The sequence below is a fragment of the Wyeomyia smithii genome, chromosome 3, assembly GCF_029784165.1.
Source record: "Wyeomyia smithii strain HCP4-BCI-WySm-NY-G18 chromosome 3, ASM2978416v1, whole genome shotgun sequence".
In the NCBI taxonomy this organism is placed as follows: Eukaryota; Metazoa; Arthropoda; class Insecta; order Diptera; family Culicidae; genus Wyeomyia; species Wyeomyia smithii.
The window spans coordinates 240,044,944-240,063,224 of NC_073696.1; the positions used below are offsets into that span (position 1 = coordinate 240,044,944).

General features: G+C 41.4%; 1 protein-coding gene across 3 annotated transcripts in view; it reads right to left on the bottom strand.

Moving 5' to 3' along the window:
• LOC129730723 (zinc transporter ZIP1) overlaps positions 1-18,281 on the bottom strand; it is a 57,978-nt gene continuing 39,697 nt past the window's right edge. Inside the window, exons 1-3 of one of the 3 annotated variants that reach the window (XM_055690273.1) lie at positions 15,593-15,737; positions 811-1,482; positions 1-751 (exon numbers count right to left, since the gene is read on the bottom strand). In XM_055690273.1, the coding sequence (XP_055546248.1) occupies positions 154-751; positions 811-1,325 (1,113 nt within the window). In that variant the 5' untranslated portion in view covers positions 1,326-1,482; positions 15,593-15,737 and the 3' untranslated portion in view covers positions 1-153. Of the gene's footprint in view, positions 752-810; positions 1,483-14,738; positions 14,867-15,592; positions 15,738-18,281 lie in introns of those variants that run through there. The other 2 variants (XM_055690274.1, XM_055690275.1) reach the window with 2 other exon arrangements.

Below are 18,281 nucleotides of genomic sequence, written 5' to 3' on the forward strand. Positions count from 1 at the left end.
TTACTTTCCAAATTTCACGCTGTTCTACATGCTACCTTTCGAACGGACTGGCACATTTTGCGTATGCTTTTATTTGGTCTTCCCACATTAGCTATAACCTACTATACAATTTTAACTCGTTAATTGCAATAAAAATCCTACATTAAACTCAAACTAATGTTCACTTATCAAAAGACTTAAAAATGACATCACCGTAAAACCTAATATCACTGCAAAAAGCTGCAGAAGGCCAACCTGACGCGAGCGCATAATGCTGCGTTTCCCACGCTCCCGCGGAAGCACTTCGCTGACGGTCACGTACAGAAGCGTACCACCAGCGACCCCCTGAAGAACCGGTATAACAAGCATGTTGAAAGTTTGCCCTATATCGTCCAGCACCATGCCCACTCCGATGCCGGCAACCGATCCGATGGAAAACGTTAAAATCTGCAGGATGTGCGACAAACGTTTGCGGTTTCCGTGGGAGCAAATCTCTACTCCAAGACAGAAACCTACCACGTACTTGTGGGCACTCACTGCTCCCAGCAGCAGCATTACCTTGGGAGCCGTGTCCTGTACTCCGATAGCCAGACCTTCGAGGAGTGAATGCACCACCAGAGCCAGCAGGAGACTGAAAACACCAGTTACTTGCTCCGAGGCATCACCGGATGCGGCCACCATCACCCTCGGAATGCTATCGTTAGAGCGCACTGGTCTGATTTCGGGCACGTCTCTATCGGACGGTCGCTGCTGAATAAGGTTGCTGCTTTCTCTATAGAATTATATAAAATAAATTTAATATAGATTCTGCTTATATTGGTAACAACTCACCCTTTATTTAGTAACTTGGTTTCTTCGCTGGTACCATAACAGCGATCTTGGTCACCGCTCAGCGAATCACGACTTAGTCGCCTCCCAGCAACGGTCAGTTGTTCGCCTTGGTCTCCATGACTATGTCCGTGTCCGCCAGAGACGCCACACAGATGACTTATTTCATCCACAGTATAAATTAAGAAAAATCCTACACAAAAAATTATTTCAGCATACTGCTGAAGCGGAACTCGAACCTCTGGTAACATGTGCACCAACGCGGTAGCCAACAAAACTCCTGCACCGAAGCAAAGTAGGAAGGAGATCAGCACCGGAAAGCGATCCCTGTTGCGCTGTGAGCAGAAAAGTGGCAGAATTCCGGACAAAAAGCTCCCCACACCCAGGGCCAATATCGCCAGCAGTTTAGCTTCATTTTTGCTCATACTGTATTCACTATCGGCGACTAAACGTGTAACGTTTACCTCCAGTGAATGTGCGTGAAGGGCTTCGGCGGTTGTGCTGCCGAGAATATCCATGATTTGCTGGTGTTGATTCGAGATCCGTTTTCAAGTTCGAGACTGCTCCGGTTGTCGGTGTCCGCTTTAGCAGATCTTCATTGAAGGCACACTTTGGTTTTCATCAGTCGTTTTCCGGCGATGAGCTGCAGGTACGCATACAACGCTGCGAGTAAACCTGCAAACGAAAGAGATAAATTAGAAAGATAACGCGAGCAATAATCACGTTGCAAGTTTGATACGTTCGCGGTAGTCTTAACAATTAGAATAGGCTTTTTTGCCATAAGTTTTTGTGCGTATTATTACACAGAGTGAACTTAAATAGGTATCCTATTAACTGACGCCTTTCATTGCAGGAATTCTGATTAATCAAAGATTTCATCAATTGTTGCAAATGTCACTCCACCACTCAGATAACTGTATGATGTTTGTACCTTGTAAAGTAAGCTTGTTTTGCCGAACTAGGAACATTTGTATTCACCAAAGTTTTCGTTGAATAGTTACAAAAATTACTAATCAAATTTATATTCAAAAAAAAAAACTCATTTTCATGATGTACCACAAAGACGCAATCTAAAACCGCTGCTTTTTGACTGTTCCAAAAAGTCTTCATTTTCTTTTTCTTTGTATCTAAATGTTCTCAAGCAATCTGATTTCTTTCGCACGTATTCTTATATTCCGTTGTCTATCTGCTAGCTGTTATGGACAATATGATAGTTGTTAAAGTTGTGAAAATGATAAGAAAAGCTGCCGAAATAACAACAGAACGATATATTGCAAATAGAGGTAAAACTTAGTATAATCCACAGTACTACAGAAGGATATAATTTGTTCCCATGTATTGAAATTTGATTCTAATCTATTTATTGCATGATTCATGGTCTAGCTTTTACGTGTTTTCAAAAGTGTTAGTACATAACAGACCCAGATAGGTTTAATAAGAATGGGAAGTTTTAAATTTTCAAACTCGTTTTTCTAGATAGTCCAAGTTTTGAATGGAAACCAATCCTACCAATTTTGTGACAGTTTGTTCGTTGATTATTTTGTAAAGTGACTACGAAGCAATCATGGGCCCTTCTATGACATTTTGGTGAACGCATAGCTAATTTTCCAATCGAATACTATACAAATGAATGAGATCCATTGAAAACTGACTGAGTTTTATGTATCTGAAAGTGGACAACTTCGTGATGCTTTCTATGCTTTCGGTTTTTCAATTTGCACCCCTATGTTGCCGTAAGACGTAATTCTATGTAAAAAAAATTATTGTAAAAATATATTATTATAAATTAAGTTTCTAAAAACCACTTTTATATATTGTTTTTCGAAGGACCAAATTATTTTCACAACGTTGCCGAAAACACTATACCGATCAAGCAAAGCGATTTGGCTCTAAAAATATGTTTATCATTAACATGTGCTCAGCTCAGTAAATTTAATTTTTATGCCAGCCCAAAGTTCTCTGTGTTAATGGTATCTCACTTTAGGAACATTGAAAGCAGTTTTCGTAGAGAAAACTTAGATTTTTGGAAAGTGGGTTTGAGAAGTTTAATTTGAAATATTTTTGATTTTTTTTTCTATCTTACAATGTTTATTTTTTTCTGGAAGGATAATTACTGTCTACAACTTTGCTAAAGATATCACACTAATCAAATAAACCTTTCTGGTTTTATGTTTTTCTTTTTATAGAGATTTTTTTTCTCATTTCTTTATGATCAGACAACCAAAAATGTTAAGCTAACCTTTGAGTAGCCATGAAAACCAAGATTTTTTAAAAATAAGCTTCTTAAAATATATCACTTTGAATTTCTTTTTTGATTCTTTTTTAAAAAAAAACACTGTTTTTCGCGATGTGTGTTTGATCGAAAAGTCGCAATTATTATCCAAAACTTTATCGAAGACATCACTTCGATCAGACCAGCCGTTCTAGCTCTACAAATATTTGTTATCATCAATACTATTATCACCGTAATCCTTTTCCAAAATTTAGTCTTTAAAAAAATTCTAATTGCACAAAATGACATCTTCAGCCTATAGGGACGTTTGTACTAAATTTCAGTCAAATCAAAAATGACAAGTAATGAACAACAGTTTTTTCTATACGTCCCTTTGAAAAGTTTCTCTTGAAGAAATAAATTATGAGATAGTATTCAAGACACGAGCACATGTTGGCACGGTTGTAGAAATAACATAAAGTAAGTGGACAAAACAAAGTGTTTACTTTCCCAATATTTTTATTTGAAAGAGTCAAACCTAATGATTTGACACTTCAACCCATGCTTAAGGACGCACGGTCCAGAGTACAAATACGGTAGCCCGCCTTCTCACATCACACCTCCCGATTCGATACTGTCCACAGTCCAATTGAACTTTTGGTATAACTAACTTTTGTAGTCTAGTTAATAGGAATTCAATTTGAATGAAAACCACTGTTTTTTCACTTCAAATTAAATTTTACGGAATTGTACCACAAAACTACAAAAGAGATCAGCATTACATGTGCGACGCGTCATGGTAACCAAAGAAAATTTCATAGTAAATATTAGCTTCAATAATAGCACCGGGGAATAGGGTGAAATTAGGCAGTCGATTATTTAAAAATTCGGAATTAGAAGTGTTGATAAATATTTACTGGTTTTACAGCACTATCGACTTGATAGAACAAGTTTCAAAATGCCAAAAAAAATATTGAATTTTTTCAAAGTAAAGTTTGAATGGAAGATTCAAATGGTGAGTTGACAACCTGGAAGGAGCGTCAATCTTAGCTCCGGTCCTCAAAAATTCCTATCTCGCACCTCCACGAGTCGTACGATCTGCAGGTATGCTGTTAGGGAATATCGGTACATACGTACAGAGATGGTTACACCATCTACCGGAGCTGCGGCAACACACACGAGCTGGGCAGTTTTTATTGTGATGGGAAAAATGCGGAAGCACGTGACTGGGTGGTGGCCAATCGACAAAAGAATGTGCAAGTTGGCTATCAGTGGCCGTTTCTTCAACGTTAGCATCATTAACGTGCACAACCCTCACCTAGGAAGTAACGATGACGATAAGGGCATGACGTCAAAATCATGAACGTCAAAAAGTTAGCTAAGAGGAGGAATTCAGAACGATTATTGGAAAGTTCGCCACCTTCAAAAAAAAGGCTATACGTGGTACCTACCTAAAGCCTCCCTTATCGGTACACCTGAAGATCACCACAACAGACTGAAAACAAATCGATCACGTTTTGATTGACGGAAAGCACTTCTCGGATATTATCGACGTCCGAACCTATCGTGGCGCAAACGTCGATTCGGACCACTATCTATGGTTAAAATGCGACAAAGACTTTCGGCTGACAACAACGTTCGCTGCCGTCGCCCGTCATGGTATGATCTAGAGCGACTTTAACTGCCCGCAAAGCTTTGAGGCAGCGTTGCCGGATAAGGGAGAGCTTACCAAAACCCCTCTGGAGGATTACTAAAGTACTGTGAAAGCAGCCATTAACAACGCAGCGGATGGTGCGGTTGGTTCGACGAGGAATGTCAAACGATTCTAGACGAGACGATTCTAGAAGAAACGAAGACAACAGACCCATCTTTTTCGAGTGTGAGGGAATGGAGCAGTAGGATCGTTCTCAAGAAACACGTAGATTCTACAAAAAACTAAACGCATCCCGCGCAGGCTTTGTGTCGCGAGCTAAACTTTTCAGGATAAAAATAGAGGAATCGTGACGGATGAACGTGAGATGATCGACAGGTGGAAGCAGCACCATAATGAACACCTGAATGGTGCAAAGGCAGAGAACCAGGATGGTAGGAGGAACGACTTCGTCAGCATAGCGAATGAGGGAGACATACCGCCCCCACGATACCTAAGTTAAGGATACTATCAAGCAGTTCAAGAACAACAAATCAGCTGGTAAGGATGGCATCGCAGCGGAGCTCATCGAGCTGGACCCGGGTAGGTTGTCTGGATCTGGGATACGAAACAGCTACCAGAGGAGTGGAAGGCGGGAGTAATATGCCCAATATACAAGGACGCCACGTTGGAATGTGAGAACAACCATGCGATCACGAATCTCAACTCAGCCCACAAAGTGCTCTCCCAGATCATTTTTCGTTGTCTCCCGCCGCTAGCACGAAAGTTTGTGGGAAGTTTTCAAGCTGATTTTGTGGATGGGCAATCGACAATGAACAAAACCTTTACGCTGCGGCGGATCCTCGAAATGCCAAGTCCCCACGCACCACTTCGATTTTAAGGGCGTTTAAGACACTATCAACCTGTAGAGATATGAAAAGTTTCATACATGTAGCAGAAAAGGTTAGATTGAAGGTGAATACATCGAAGACCAATTATATGCTACCATGGAGAACCGTCCTTGATAAGGCTCGCATAGGCAGCAGCGTAGTGATCGACGGAGTCTAGTTCGAAGTGGCTAAAATCCGCAAACGTATTGTAGTTGGAAGTCGTGCCTACTACACACTCCACAAAACTTTGAGATCTGGTAAACTTCGCCCCCGTACGAAGTAGAAGACGCCCATGAGACCAGTAGTCCTCTACGAGCACGAGGCATGGACAATGCTCGAGGAGGACCTGCAGGACATGTTGTAAAAATGTCGGACAACAACCCCGCAAAAAAATGGTGTTCGTCTCGAATTCGGCCGGTACTAGACGTAAAGACGCGCAGCGAGTTAGGTGGTTGGACCAAGTGGACAAGCTGCCATGGACCGAGTGCCTTAGTGTAAAATTGTGACGCAAGAGAAATTCTGAGGGATGTTTCGCCAGAAAGTACATAAGTAAGTAAAGTAAGTTCCAAAGGTCTATGATTTTCAGTAAAAAAAACCATCTTTTTCCTTTTCACCCCGATTTATCTCATGGGACCTTTGAGAATCCTCGGATCTGTTTCATAAAGTAAACGATAGAAACTTAACCCATAATCATTGAGGTTTCTTGGGTACATACCAATATTCATTTTAAATAAATATTGTTTGGGGAAACATCGACATAACCCGAATTATTTGAAAATATTGTAAAAAGCAAAGCGACCATTCTGTGCCGAACACGCATCAGTACTGGACGTGTTTGGTGATCGGTCCGATAGAGTATAAAACAAAAGACGTGTGAACAAGTGTTGGCATTGTTTGCCTGGTCGAGTGAAATAAATCCGGGTTCAAGGTCGTTCCTTTGTGCAACTGTTTCGCATCGTGACTGCCAGCTGGTGCGTAAGCCGATTTGGCTGCTGGCTGGATTGTGCTACAGCAGTGGACGAGACACAAACGAGGAAAAAGAAGAAGCCATCAGTGTCAGCGAGTCGTATCGCTGTGTGGAGTGATCTCACACCTGGCTCGCTGCTGGTGGCTGTTTGGTGCTGCTGTATTGGTGCTGCTGGCTGTAACGGCTGCTACTTCGAACGATCGGACAACCAACTACTGGAAGGGAGAAATAAAAAGGTACGTGTTCTTGTCAGCGCTAGTGCGCTAAACATAGCGCGATGGATGTAGATCCCTCGCCTCCCGCGCCACCATCCCCGAACCCCTCTGACCCTGACCCTTCTGTTTCCCCTCTCCCCTGTTCATTCTTCAGTCCCCCCTCGCCCCAGGCTTTACCCAGACGGAGCCCAGGGCAGCTATACTGTTTATTTTCGGCCAAAGGCAGGACCGAAATCGAAAAAGTTGAACCTCTTGCAGATTTCTAAAGACCTGACGAAGGAGTACAAGGGCGTGACCGAAATTTCCAAGGTCCGGCCTAACAAGCTCCGTGTCGTGGTCGGTAACCTGAAAGAGGCCAACGATATAGCTTGCTCTGAGCTCTTCACACGCGAGTATCGCGTTTACATACCCGCACGAGACGTGGAGATCGACGGTGTCATAACCGATTCGAGTCTGTCCGTCGAGTGTATACTGCAAAGTGCCAAAGGGTGCTTTAAGAACAAAACGTGTCCCGAAGTAAAGGTGCTCGACTGCAAGCAATTGCGGTCAGCATCGATCATCGGTGGCAAAACAGTATACACTCCGTCAGACTCGTTTCGAGTTACGTTCGCCGGGTCTGCACTACCAAGCCACGTCTCGATCCACCGGGTTCGTCTCCCTGTGAGGCTCTACGTGCCCCGCGTCATGAACTGCCTGAATTGCAAGCAGTTAGGCCATACAGCCGCCTACTGCTGCAATAAGGCACGTTGTGGCAAGTGTGGGGAGTCTCATGCGGAAGATTCTTGCAGTGTTAACGCTGAAAAGTGTATTCACTGCGGAGAAAATCTGCATGAGCTCTCGACATGTGCGGTGTACATGCAGCGCAGGGATAAAATAAAACGGTCTCTCAAAGAGCGTTCAAAGCGTTCCTACGCTGACATGCTGAAGAAGACCGTTACCACTTCTCCCGTTACTTCGAACCCCTTCGATCTGTTGCCCTCTGAGGAAACCGATTCTGACGATTCACCAGCGGGAGCATCTTACGCCAATCCTGGGGAGTCTAGAAAGAGGAAAAGTGTTTCCTCTCCTAAACTTCCCAGAAAAGGTCCTAAGATTTCTCAAAGTGAAATGAAGGTTACAAACAAACCAAACAGTGCTGCGGAAAAACCGAAGCAAACTCCTCCTGGGCTGGCAAATTTAAAGTCCCAGAAGGAGTTCCCAGCACTGCCAGGAACATCTAAAACCCCAGTTGCTCCTTTTACACTCCCAGTTGATGAAACAAACTCTGGATTAGTGAAATTTTCTGACATTGTGGACTGGATTTTTGAAACTTTCAATGTACCCGATCCAATTAAAATTTTTCTTACAGCATTCCTCCCAACAGTTAGATCATTTTTGAAGCAGTTGACTGCCCAATGGCCTCTCCTTGCAGCGATTGTATCCTTCGATGCCTAATTCAACTGCGTATATGAAGGATTCTATCTCTGTCTTACAGTGGAATTGTAGAAGTATTTTACCAAAAATTGATTCGTTTAAAGTTTTGATAAATAAAAACAAATGCGATGCATTTTCCCTTTGTGAAACTTGGCTTACTTCAAATATTGATCTCAACTTCCATGATTTTAATATTATTCGCCTTGATCGAGACACCCCATATGGAGGAGTACTTTTAGGGATTAAAAAGTGCTATTGTTTCTATCGTATTAACCTCCCCTCGATTCCAGGCATCGAAGTTGTCGCATGTCAAATGACAATACAAGGTAAAGAGCTTTGTATTGCCTCAATATATATTCCCCCCAGAGCACAGGTTGGGCAACGGCTGCTCTTTGATTTAATAGAACTTCTTCCCTCGCCACGTTTGATTTTGGGAGACTTCAACTCTCATGGCGTGGCTTGGGGTTCCCCATACAATGATAACCGCTCCTCTTTAATCTATAACCTTTGCGATGACTTCGACATGACTATTTTAAACAACGGTGAAATGACACGTATCCCGAAACCTCCAGCGCGCCCAAGCGCTTTGGATCTATCCTTATGTTCGACGTCGCTACGGTTGGATTGCACATGGAAGGTAATCCTCGATCCTCACGGTAGCGACCATCTGCCTATTCTTATTTCAATTACTAACGGGTCAACTCGCATGCGACCAATTGACATTCCGTATGACCTCACACGAAATGTCGATTGGAAGTTATACGAGGAAATGATTTCAAAAGCGGTCGAGTCGATTCAACATCATTCACCACTTGAAGAATACAACCTCCTCGCGGGCTTGATTCTCGACGCCGCGTTGCAAGCCCAAACGAAGAAATATCCCGGCGTAACGATCAAAGAACGGCCTCCCACTTCGTGGTGGGACCAAGAGTGCTCCGATGTCTACACGCAAAGATCCGACGCGTTTAAGGCCTACCAGACGGGAGGTATACCTGGCGACTATTTACGGTATTCGGAGCTTGATACCAAGCTTAAAAGCTTGGCTAAAGCAAAGAAACGTGGATATTGGCGTCGGTTCGTGAACGAGACGTCGAGGGAGACATCGATGAGCACTCTTTGGAACACAGCCCGAAGAATGCGGAATCGCGTAACGGTCAACGAAAGCGAGGAGTCTTCAAGTAGGTGGATATTTGATTTTGCCAGGAAAGTATGTCCGGACTCTGTTCCTGAGCAAAATATTGTTCGCGATGCGTCTCCGGGCCACGACGCGATAGAATCACCTTTTACGATGGCAGAACTTTCAGTTGCCCTCCTGTCCTGTAACAATAACGCGCCTGGATTAGATAGAATCAAATTCAACTTGTTGAAGAATCTACCCGGCAATGCCAAGAGGCGCTTGTTGAACTTGTTCAATAAGTTCCTGGAGCAAAACATTGTACCGCAGGATTGGAGGCAAGTGAAGGTGATCGCCATCCAAAAACCAGGGAAACCAGCTTCTAATCACAACTCTTATAGGCCGATTGCAATGCTATCCTGTATCCGGAAATTGATGGAAAAAATGATACTCCGTCGTTTAGACCACTGGGTCGAATCAAATGGTCTACTATCAGAAACTCAATTTGGCTTCCGCCGTGCCAAAGGGACGAATGATTGTCTTGCGTTGCTTTCAACAGATATTCAGCTGGCGTATGCTCGTAAAGAACAAATGGCGTCTGCGTTCTTGGACATTAAGGGGGCTTTTGATTCCGTTTCTATTGACATTCTTTCGGGTAAACTTCACCGACAAGGATTTTCTCCAATTTTGAACAATTTTTTGCACAACTTGTTGTCCGAAAAGCACATGCATTTTACGCATGGCGATTTGGCAACTTTTCGCATTAGCTACATGGGTCTTCCCCAGGGCTCATGTTTAAGCCCCCTTCTTTACAACTTTTATGTAAATGACATCGACGAATGTCTGGCAAATTCATGCACGATAAGACAACTTGCAGACGACAGTGTAATCTCTGTTACAGGAGCCAAAGCTGCCGATTTGCAAGGACCATTGCAAGATACCTTGGACAATTTGTCTGCTTGGGCTTTACAGCTAGGTATCGAATTCTCTCCGGAGAAGACTGAGATAGTAGTTTTTTCTAGGAAGCATGAACCTGCTCAGCTTCAAACACAATTAATGGGTAAAACGATTTCTCAGGTTTTGGTACACAAATATCTTGGTGTCTGGTTCGACTCTAAAGGCACCTGGGGTTGTCACGTGAGGTATCTGATGAAAAAATGTCAACAAAGAGTGAATTTTCTTCGTACAATAACCGGACAATGGTGGGGAGCCCATCCAGGAGACCTTATAAGGCTTTACCAAACAACGATATTGTCTGTTATTGAATACGGGTGTTTCTGCTTCCGCTCCGCAGCAAACACACATTTGATCAAACTGGAGCGAATACAATATCGTTGTTTGCGTATCGCCTTAGGTTGCATGCAGTCGACCCATACGATGAGTTTGGAGGTTTTAGCTGGAGTACTACCATTGAAAAACCGCTTCTGGAGCCTGTCTTCTCGTATTCTAATCAAATGTGAGGTCTTGAACCGTCCCGTGATTGAAAATTTTGAAAGGTTAATCGAACTTAATTCTCAAACCCGTTTTATGACATTGTATTTCAATCACATGTCCCAAAATATTAACCCTTCTTCGAATATTCCAAATCGTGTCGACTTATCAAATACTTCTGATTCTACTGTGTTTTTCGATACATCCATGATAGAAGAAACTCGTGGAATCCCGGATCATTTACGCGTGCAGCAGATCCCTAAAATTTTTTCCAATAAATATCGAAACATCAACTGCGACAATATGTACTACACTGACGGATCACTTCTTGATGGGTCCACTGGCTTCGGTATCTTCAATAACAATTTAACCGTCTCCCATAAGCTCGATAATCCTGCTTCTGTTTACGTCGCAGAATTAGCTGCAATTCAGTACACCCTAGGGATTATCGAAAAAATGCCCACGGACCATTATTTCATCTTTACGGACAGTCTCAGTTCCATTGAGGCTCTCCGATCGATGAAAGATGTTAAGCACTCTCCGTATTTCCTGGGGAAAATACGGGAACATCTGAGTGCTTTATCCGAAAAATCTACTCAGATTACCTTAGCGTGGGTCCCTTCTCACTGCTCGATACCGGGTAATGAGAAAGCGGACTCTTTGGCTAAGGTGGGCGCAACAAACGGTGATATTTATGAAAGACCAATTGCCTTTAATGAATTTTTCGCACTTGTACGTCAGAATACGATCATCAGCTGACAAAATGCTTGGACCAGAGGGGAATTGGGAAGGTGGTTACATTCCATAATCCCCAAAGTATCGACGAACCCGTGGTTCAAGGGGTTGGATGTAGGTCGGGATTTCATTTGCGTGATGTCCCGGCTTATGTCCAATCACTATAGATTTGACGCGCTCCTCCGTCGTGTTGGGCTCGGGGAAAGTGGTATCTGTGCCTGTGGTGAAGGTTATCACGACATAGAGCATGTGGTTTGGTCATGCCCTGTACACCGTGACGCCAGGTCTAAATTAATAGCTTCCCTGCAGGCCGAGGGTAGACAGCCGGCTGTTCCTGTTCGTGATGTCTTGGCGAGCCGTGACCTATCCTACATGTCCCTTATATACGTTTTCCTGAAATCCATCCACGCCCCAGTCTAGTCCCGTTCCCCTCCGTCTACACCCAACAAAACGACAAGAACACGTTTGAACCTTAAGCACAAAACCAGCAACCAGACCCCGCACAACAGAACCAGGACCCAAGGACTACGAGCCTCTGTCCCAACTCACGACATCGTGGCTCAGCAGAACGAATCCATACATGCCATTCGACGATTATCAGACGACCATTGAACAACAAAACACTGATTGGAAATCCCATGCTAGTTTTAAGTTAGACTTAATTTCAGCTCGTAGTCGGCAGCGAGGATAAAAAATTTGCTTTAGTTTTTAAGTCATCAGATATAATTGGCGCCGTTAAACATTAAATTGTATTTGTGCCGTGTCAAATAAATGTTATGTGAAGAAAAAAAAAAAAAAGCAAAGCGACCAGATAATTAGAGCTCAAACGCGGGACATCAATTTAAGTCATTGATGGTCAACAATCACACGTGCTTGGTAGGATGGCAATGACTTGTTTGAATGAAAATTGACCTTTGAAGTTCGTTTAGCAATAAGGTTCAAAAGTTACGTATTCTTAAACAAAACAAAAGTTCAGCTCAATCGGACTTCGAGAAGTATTGCCTCAAATCGGTCAAAGTTTCACTTTTTTGACTGATGAAGTTCATGAAATGTTTGGTACCGTAAACTGGGGTGACTTTCATCAGCGAGGTCACTTTGATAACTCTACCTCTTTTTCGAAGAGTGTTTCCCATGCTAAAATATGAATTGAAAAAAAAAGGGATTTTGAGCGACCATATTCCACGTGGATTAGTTTTTGGTGATTTTAGACCCCTTTCTCTCTCCATGGACAATCGGTGATACATATTCTAAAAAATTGGTATGGATCCTGGGAATTCGTCAACAGAAACTGTTGACGTGGAATGTGAATAGCCCCCAGATTGCTTCTCATATTTATAAACTCATTCAGGTCATTTTAGATTGTTCAAATTTGTTGAGGTAGCAAAGTTTAACTTCAAATTCATCAAAACAATAGTGATAAAAGTCACCCCGGAATGATGATTGATGAAAAAAATTTAGAGCATTGCTAAACTTTTGAAGTGGTGATTGGATCTTGCTCAATGCATGCCAGTACTCATTTTAAAAATATCAAATAATTTTGCATTCAGTATATTTTTAAACTATTTAAGATATATATTCAAAAAAGTGATCAATGTCACCCCAGTTTACGGTACTTCTTTTGTATGCAAATGCTTTGGAAATGCATAAAACGTCGAAGTCTAGTGTTATTAGAAAACAAATTTCGACAAAAACGGGCTCTCTGAGACTTAGAAATTTTCGAACTGGAAAACTCTTCATTGGCCCCAGTTTAAGTCCAAGAAAGTCATTTTTTTATGTTAATACCAGATCATGACGTTCCATGCATTTCTAAGATATTTGGCTTAAAGAAACTCGACACCGACGACCGTCCCAGTGAAAATAAGTGACATCTGGTGGTTCAATTTTATTGAAATCGCAGGACATTGCAAAGGCGCGCGGGCCGAGTCAGATAAACGCGGGACATTTCGTGAGACGTTTTCCCACGCGGGACATTTCGTTGAAACGCCGGACTGTCCCGCGCAATGCGGAACGTCTGGTCACTTTAGTAAAAAGTAATCAATTTTACTCCATTCCAATGTTGGGAAGAGAATATTTTTTTTTTGTAGGCGGGCGGTGTCTACCCTTGACGTCTTGAATCTTGGCGTGGATTTCTGATACTTATCATAGCAAATAATATACAATACTTATTAAACTGACGATTCGATTGATGCCTGGAAATATGAAAGTCTACCTAATTTTGAACGGTTATCGAAGTCCAAATCTTGATATAAACGTTTCTTCAGATACGAAAAAAAATTTAACAATTACACTTTTAAAGATATACTGAGGTCTACGAACAAAAAGTGTACTTTCACATGCCAAGTTTTATTCCAATCTAAGACAATTTTGCTTTTTGTCGGTAAAATACTATATAGCAATCAATCAACATACCTGTGGATAGATGAAGGTTGTTAAAATTATTGCAAGCAAGCTTATATATTGGGCATTCCAACGATAGTGACATGAAACTTAAACTGCTTTGTATAGATAGGCTCAATTTTGTCTATGAACTCATATTTGTGATAAGATAGCAACTACTCTCGACGCTCTGGACAGCCCAATTCTCATTTCGACGATTTCACCTCAAAAGCCTCAAATTTTTGTTTCGTCATTTTTAAATGACGCCTCTCCGCAATGTGTGTTTACGCGCATCGCATATTCGCGATTCGCCGGTGAACACCCAGACTTGCGGCGGATGAATTCACAATAGCAGCTACTATATACACATCAAATTAACACCGCGGAATGGATGAGGCAGTGTAGAGAAAGAATGCCTCACGATGGTAGAAACTGTAACGCTGCTATACCTATCATCTGCCTTGTTTTTCATGGTCACATTTGTCGTAAAATCTTTGGTTAGTCAAGTTTAATAAAATCACTTCTACAATCAGTAATGATATCACAAAAAAAACACTTTGACGTTTATGAATTCACCTGTTGATATATTTTGCTATCCACTAACACAAAAAACTTTTTTTTTTCTTTTGTAACTTATCACTCATTGTTTATAAGAAATCTATCTAAAAAAAATTGAGAGCAAATAAATCCCTTTATTTGTAAAAGGTGCACGAACCAAAAACTAGGTACATCAGTTAGTCATCTTCCACAGTGCAAAGTGGACAACGATTACTCAACACCCCCTAAGAGGTGCATCAAAAGAAAATCTAGGCCAATGACTGACTGACTGTTTGGCAATCTGCACTTCTCCTGTGCATGTCACGAATTGTACCTGACCATACCGAACAATATTTTTTTCACGGTAAATTGCTTTCGGTTCTAACTGTAGCTAGACTGAGTAAAACTTACCATGTAATCCTGTGTTTGTTATTCTGTTCGACTGACAAAGGTTCGAAATGAACTGAACGTGAGGCAGTGAAGCTCTCCCTGAGTGAGGCATATCAACAACAAGCAAACCGATCGGTTAGTATTATCTGGTTCTATGTTGAGTTTTCAACTATGCGCTCAAAACATTTGTACAGGATATTGCAATATTTTTAATCGCAATCTCTTATTTTCAATTAGTTATGTATTATCGGCACCCCAGCTAATCTAAAGTTATACTGGTGCGTAGCGGTGTGCGTTATGGATAATTTTACAAGCTAATTACAACAAAAAAAATTTTTTTGTTGATCTAAGTGTTGGGATTTTCTCCGGCACCTTATCTACTGTTCATGACTGAGTTGTAGACAAAATAAACATTAACGAAAATGACGTACCTATCAGCAAAAAAAATCCCCAACGCAGAGTTGCTAAGCAGGTGTTTTGAAAATGGATAGCTTGCTCTGTTTTATGCAGCTCATGTAGCAGTATTAGTAGATAATCAACGCGGCCTTTGATGCCCTTATAGGGAAACCCTTGCTATGCAGTGTGTTGTTCTTAAAGACATGCGGCTTTGGCAGATAACATTTGTTTCAGTTTCGACCGGTAAGTAATCTGATACATGCTGTGTTTCTCAACAGAATCATTTAATGTGATTATTTAACACTGTTTTCAAAAATCCGAGATTTCCCGCTACACCATTCTGTTAGGCGATAGTCAAGTGTCTGCTCTACTTTTTTGTGACGATATGAAAAAATACTGCGCAAAACACGCTGATATAAACGCCGAACGGAATTTTCCGAATCAAACTGATAACACCATATCTAAGAAACAATACTCACCTATGGCTACAATGCTGAACGGAATAACAAATCTGATTTCTCTCTGCGTTCAATGAAAGATCTGACCTTTCCTCAGGAAAGCACACCGACGAAACCTTCAGCCTCAGCTGTTGATAGTAACTAACGAGCAACTGGCTGGTGCTAGCTGCCAACGGGGGTACCCCGTCTACAGCGCACACAGCGAACAAGGAAAAGATGAACAAGAAATCTACGGGTAGGGCAGAACGCATACATTCTGACTCACCCCGCATAAACGATTACAGAGCCGTTAAACGAGTCGTTACCACCACTTATCTGCTCTAGAATGATTCACAATCTTATTACGAAAAGTGTGTTTTCTGTTTCTATGCAAGTTTTGAATACATTTACTCGATATGTTGGCCACAAAAAAAGAATTAAAATTGTGAAGCACGTTATCGTTTCAATACATTCACAAAGCAAGGGGTAAAAAAGATCATCTCTCATGCGTTTTGTCTAGAAGTCATCCAGGTAATAAATATTGTCACAAAAGTTTACCTGGATTTTTTGCGGGTAGCCAAAGTTTAGCCGAAATCCAGTGCGTGAGTATACTGAACAGGCTAAAACGCGTAGAGTAATGTGGGGCAAAAGTTCGCATTGGTCGTTTATATAATGCACCAGCTACGCATATTTTTCCCCCGAATCGAACCAGTTGACAACCATTGTGTTCCACTCATCGTACTTGTAAGGGGCCATCCACATATCACGTGGACAGATTTTAAACGATTTTCAAACCCCTCCCCCCCTCCCCGTGGACAACTGCTCATATAAATTCTGAAAAATTTTGTATGGACCGTGGACATTACACATGCCCCCCCCCCTTCCACGTGGTATGTGGATGGCCCCTAAGAAGCTCGATTGTTTCTCAGTTAGATGCGAACTTTTGCCCCGCATTACTCTTCGAACACGCGCCTCGGAACATGCCGGCAAGCACAGGCAATGTGTTTGTGAGCAAAATTTCCTTATCGAACGAACCGGTCAGCATCCAAGTCAAGCATGTGCATACAATTATGGCAAATGCACAAACATGACTAGCATAGTGTCATTGTTGAGTCATTGCGAAGTATAAAATTGAGTTTTTTTTTTTCGAAACTGTTATTGTTTAGTCTAAATGGTCTAACACAGATCAATGATTAAAAAGCTATGGAAAAATCAGTATTGCGAAGACGATTGAAATTGTTTCATAAAACAATGCGCATTATCAGACACTTCGAACACACTGAACAAACTAACAACAAACGACCCACTGGCTTAGAAAATTCATCAAAAAGTGTACTATTAAAGAAGCAGGAAAATTTTTTTTTTAACAAAGTTATGTCTCATTATTTTCATTTTCTTTTTCTATAACATGCTGATTTAGTAAACGAGATATCAGATTCCATTGCAACTGTGAGATTTTAATTTTGGCCCTTGCCGTCTTAAAGAAGCTTATGGAGAATATAAAAATCACAGGAAGGTTGTGTGCAAAGCCACGACCGCAAGGTTGAAGTAGAATACTTTTACAAGTAAGATAACCCGGCTGCTTGCGTGTCAGTCATTTTTCCTAGTAAATACATGTTGACCGCTCATTGGCTGCTTGCGTGTCAGTCATTTTTCCTAGTAAATACATGTTGACCGCTCATTGGCAGTATTGAAAATTCTGTGCAAACGAAGTTGAAGTACTACTCAATTTCAGTTTGCACATATAAATACGACCTCACTGAACAGGAAAAGTACAAACTCTTTGCGGCGCAAACAAGTTTCAACAGTCAGAGTATATGTACATGTGAATTCAAATTAAGTTAATTTACTTTTGGTTAAAGCTCAGAACAAGAAAATATTAAAACTTCAATTCATTTGTTTGGTTGTCCTAAAAATGGTTCGATTTCTCCTACCTCTAGTAGAAGGCCCTTCTCCAGCGTCCCAACCAGAGGTTGGACACGTGTTACCTCTGGCTGCTTTTAAATTGACCTCCGTACTGGTACTTGTTTTCTTCGATGCACTTCCCCCATGCTGGTCCTTCGCGCGTTTCCGAGCATCACGCTTGTATTTGGCGTTCATATATATTCAGACATAGCATTGAATACACTTCCGATGGATTTCTCAATAAATGCAATAAATGCACTCGTAGTCTCTTACCCGAGAATAATAAAACACTTCAAAGAAATGTTGCATTGCACTACTGCCCATAATTCAAAAATTGGCTAATATGCCGTAGGCATCAAATCGAGAAAAACGCCTTTGAAAGTTTTTTATCGGTACAACATATTTAGACTGCTCATGACAACTTTTTTATTGAGTATGTCACCCTTCATATATGCTGGACCCTTGCCGTTGAGTTGAAACAGAGAAATCTGTAGAAAAATTCCATCCGCCACGTATTTTTAACACAGTAGCCGTTTTTTTTTTTTTCAATTATAAACGAAAGGTCAGTTGACAAAACGGTGTGCAATTCGGCTAATATCCATACGATGTGAATTATATCGTACTCGTTGGTGATGCAAATGGTTTTAAATTCAATAAAACAACACGGAAGCACAAGTGTGGATGAAAAGGACGACGAGACAATTGTTACGTGCGGCAATATAATAATATAACGAAAATATTATTATTCATGGTATTATTATTATTATTCATGGTAATCTCACAATCCACTTTCCTATTTTTCCTCATCAAATCCAAAATAAAATCT